Source organism: Psittacula echo (genome assembly GCF_963264785.1).
Source record: "Psittacula echo genome assembly, chromosome: 15".
In the NCBI taxonomy this organism is placed as follows: domain Eukaryota; kingdom Metazoa; phylum Chordata; class Aves; order Psittaciformes; family Psittacidae; genus Psittacula; species Psittacula echo.
Genome location: NC_137751.1, coordinates 4,709,782 through 4,713,885, shown reverse-complemented (window position 1 = coordinate 4,713,885; position 4,104 = coordinate 4,709,782). Strand labels below are relative to the sequence as shown.

Genomic DNA, 4,104 nt, shown 5'->3' with positions numbered 1-4,104 from the left:
AGTCCCCCACACCAGAGCTTGTCCCTCGTCCTCCACTATGAACATCGACGGTTGATTTAGCAGAAGACGAGAGTCAATCCCAATGTGGTGGAGACTCATCCAGCAGCGAGTGTGTGGCCTTCCATGGAGGCACCTCCAGCTGGCATCCTGTCTGCCCCAGAGCTAACAAACATCTCCTCTTAATCATCTGGATACACTATGTTGTGAATGCTGGGCACCTGGATCAGGCATTCTACAGGATGACCCAGAGAAGACATCCTACCATCTCCCCATGCATCATGTTGGCACTCATTGACATTTCTTGTCCTGCTTCCCATGAGCAAAACCCAAACTTGATCTAACCAAGATGTTCTTCCGCCTTCCCAGCCCAAGGTCCACACTCCTGTCCTCTGTTTCTGACCATACATCTTCTCCCTGGGCAGGAGGCAGCACAGGACAAGCACCCACGGGAGCAGTTGGGCGGCTGGAGCTGGATAGATGCAGCAGGACGTGAAGGACCAGTGGTACGTGCCCTCCTCCCCAGGGGCTGGAAAGCTGCTCAGTGTCATGATGTCACCTTCACACATGGTGGGACAGGATGGTCCAGGTGGTGGCAGAGGAGCTCAGTCACCGCTCACTCAGCACCGCGTGAGGATCCAAGCGTCTGGAGAAGACACGGATGGCAGCAGAGAGGTGACAGCACAGCACCAGGGAGCAGTGACCCCCATCTATGACAGAGCAGCAGGACTTGAGCAGCAGTGGGGTGGGACAGGGACAGATGACACTTCAGGAAGCAGGTGGTGGTCATGGCGCACTAGATGTCATAATCACAAACACTCGATCATCCCCCAGTGCACTTGGTGATACCCCCCAGGGCACCAGCTCATCCCCTGGTGCACTCAATCCACCTTGGGACGCTTGGTGCTGCCTCTCCCAGGACATTTGGTGTTATCACTCCCGGGGCACTGGTGCTGTACGCGCCTGGGACACTTTGTGGACCCTCGGCGCACTTGGTCGCGGCCGGGTCGCCGCTCCCGCTAACGGAGCGGGACAGCGCGGTGGCACCGCAGGGCCGGCGGCCAAAGCGGCGCTGGGGGGCGTGGCCGGGGCTGGTACACGGAGCCAACAGAGCGCGGGGGGCGTATCCAGCACGGAAGAGGCTGCGGAGCCAATAGGGCGCGGCGGGCGGGGTAGCGGAGCCAATGGTTTGCTGAGGGCGGGGTCAGGGCGGGGTCGGAGGGCCAGTGGGGCGCGCGGGGCGTGCCACGTGCGCGGGATGCGGCTGCCGGCGGCGGTGCGGGAGCGGGTGGTGGCGGTGCACGGCGGTGCGGGGCTGCCCGAGTGCTTGCGGCTGTACGACGGCTGGGCCGCCTGCTACGAGCAGGTACCGGGCCAGAGGGAGGATGCTTCGCTCCGCTCCGCTTCCCGGCGCCTCTGACCGCTGTGTCCCGCAGGATGTGGCGGCTCTGGAGTACCGGGCACCGCACCTGGCCGCCGCTTCCCTGGCCTTCGCCTTCCCCGCGCCGGCCGCCGAGGCGCGACTGCTCGACGTGGCCTGTGGCACCGGGCTTGTAGCGCGGGAGGTACCGGCCGAAATGAGGATGGGGATGGGGAAGACGGCGCGGCGAGGGGTGATAACGGAGCCGTCTGTCACCGCAGCTCCACCGCCGCGGCTTCCGCTGCCTGCACGGCGTGGACGGCAGCGCGGGGATGCTGGAGCGGGCGCAGAGCACGGGGCTCTACCAGGAGCTGCGGCAGTGCGTCCTGGGCAGGGAGCCTCTGCCAGCGCCCGCAGGTAACGGGACTGCACCGGTGGGGACGGGCTGCCCCGGAGGGTCACCCGGGTTATCCACGCTTGTCCCCCCAGAGCACTACGACGCCGTGACCGTGGTGGGGGCTCTGGGCGAGGGGCAGGTGCCGAGCGCGGCCGTGCCGGAGCTGTTGCGTGTCACCAAGCCGGGTGAGGGGGTGTCCCCCGTTGTCCCCTCCCCGCCAGGACCCCACGACAGGGATACGAGTCCCGGTGGATCCTGATCCCCGGTTGGGCGCTGGGCCCCGTGCGCAGCCAGGCTGTGCAGCCAGGACGTGGCCTTGTCCCTGCAGCCGGGTACAAGCAGGGACTTCCAGTGACACCCTGGCCCTGCCTGCTGGCAGGGGGACACGGCAGGAGGTGGCGATCCTGGGCATAGCTGCCTGGGCTCAGGCCTGGCGTCTTGCCTGTCCCCTGCCCACCGGCCTGGCAGGATCTCGCTGCCTCCATGTACATCCCCTTTCCGAGGGGAGCCATCCCCAGCGGGGAACACCCGGGGTCAGCGTCAGTCACCCGTCCCCTCTTTCTGCAGGAGGCTTTCTGTGCCTGACAACCAGGAGCAACCCCTCGAACCTGCGGTACAAGGCGGAGCTGGAGGCGGTGCTGGAGGAGCTGGAGAGGCAGGGAGCCTGGCAGAAGGTGCTGGCGCAGGAGGTGAAGCGCTGGGAGAAGGCCACCTCCGAGGAGGAGAGCACCCAGGGCACTGGCTACATCTCTGGTGTGGTCTATGTCTATCAGAAATGCCCCGTGCCCCCCCTCGAGGAGGGCTGAGAGCCAACGGGCTCTGGGCTGGGGGTGAGCACTTGGCCCCTTATGAAACCCAATGCTGGAGCAGGACAACTGCTGGGGGGTGACAGCGGTTTTGGGGAGTCTCCGCATTCCCTTCCCTAGCTCCTTCCCCCGGAGGTCTGGGCCCTGGGGACCTTGCCCGCTTTTCAGCATGGGGAGGGTCTCCTGGGCTCTGACATTCAAGAGCTGTCCCCAGCACCATGATGTCTCACAGACCCACCTGGCTGTCCAGAACCATCTCCAGTTCGGGATGTCTTGGGCCGCATGTCCACCTCTCAGCCCTCATGGTCAAATTCTGGATCCTTCTTCATCTTCCCCACCCCAGACCCCCATGGTCTTTACCTGGGGACTGCTGGAGGACGGTCCTGTGGTTTCCCATCCTTGTACCCCCAGGAGTTAACCCAGCACACTCTGAGGTGCAGAACTCCACATCCAGACCAGGAGCTGCTGTGCCAAGATGACACCCAGCCAGAGAACCTTTCAAAGTGCCACATCGGCCTTTCATCCTACAGCAGCTGCTTAAGTCTCTCATTTTCCTACAGCTTTGTAATTAATGGTCTGGGTGGGAAATAAGGCTGGAAGGGACTTGAGGAGCCGCCCAGCATCTCCTGCCCAGCCTGTTTCCCAAGCCCCTCACCATGCTGCCTCCACTCTTCCTCCTCCACTGCTCCCTTGGGAAGTTTTTTACCCAAATCTCTTGCTGGGATATTTCTTTTTTCCCTTGTCTGTTCCCCCAGACCTGTTCCTGCTCGTCTGGTTCCCATGGCCCTGGGGAACAGGTTACTTCTTTCCCCTCACAAACTCTTGTGCCTATATGTATCCTCATTTCCCACCCAGAGCATCCCAACCTCCCAAACTCATGCTGCCAATGGCTCTTGTCGTTCCTTCACATTGCCCCCCCGACCAGGTCTTGGGGTCCCCGTTATGGGTAGCTGCCCTGCTCCTTTCTCCCCCCTCTTTGTCCCCAGCACTGTCCCCTGGGCAGCTGGGTGTTGTGGCTGTCCCCATCCCTGCACTTGGCTGTTTAATAAGCCCCTTGTCTGCCCACTGCAGATTGTTCCTGGAGCAATGGGGCTGTGGACCCTGTGGGGAGGGCAGCCAGGAGCCGGGGAGGCAGGAGTTGGCCTTTCCCTGGGGTCCCCTCCCAGTCCCTGGGGGCCCAAAGGATGTAGCTCTGGGAGCCTGGTGTCCCTCCATACCCCTCTTGGCTCTCAGCACGCTATCCCTGCCTCAGTTTCCCTGCTGGAAGCATGCACGGGGCACTCTGCCTGACTCTTGCCATGTCCTCCCCACATTGTGTCGCTTCAGAACCAGCCCAGGCAGCCTCAGTGGCACCAAGATGTTTATTGCCCGTGGGAAGCACAGCCCCTGCAAGCCAGGGAAGGGCATCCATGGGAAGGACCGTGCTGGGGGTGCAGCAGCATGGCGATGGGTAGGAGGAGGAAGTGCATGGGCAGGGGCTGAGGTGTGTATGTACGATAGGGATGGTGATGCTGTCCCTTGGGCAGGTACCCAGGCGCGGTGGC

General features: G+C 63.0%; 1 protein-coding gene across 1 annotated transcript; it reads left to right on the top strand.

The window, feature by feature from the left end:
• Positions 1-1,255: 1,255 nt before the first annotated feature.
• On the top strand, positions 1,256-2,560 carry METTL27 (methyltransferase like 27; the record flags this gene model as incomplete). The annotated part of the gene is made up of 5 exons (XM_080630231.1): positions 1,256-1,363; positions 1,434-1,562; positions 1,639-1,774; positions 1,847-1,939; positions 2,322-2,560. 5 exons carry the CDS (start codon positions 1,256-1,258, stop codon positions 2,558-2,560), a joined length of 705 nt encoding a protein of 234 aa, XP_080486357.1.
• Between the last annotated feature and the right edge of the window lie 1,544 nt (positions 2,561-4,104).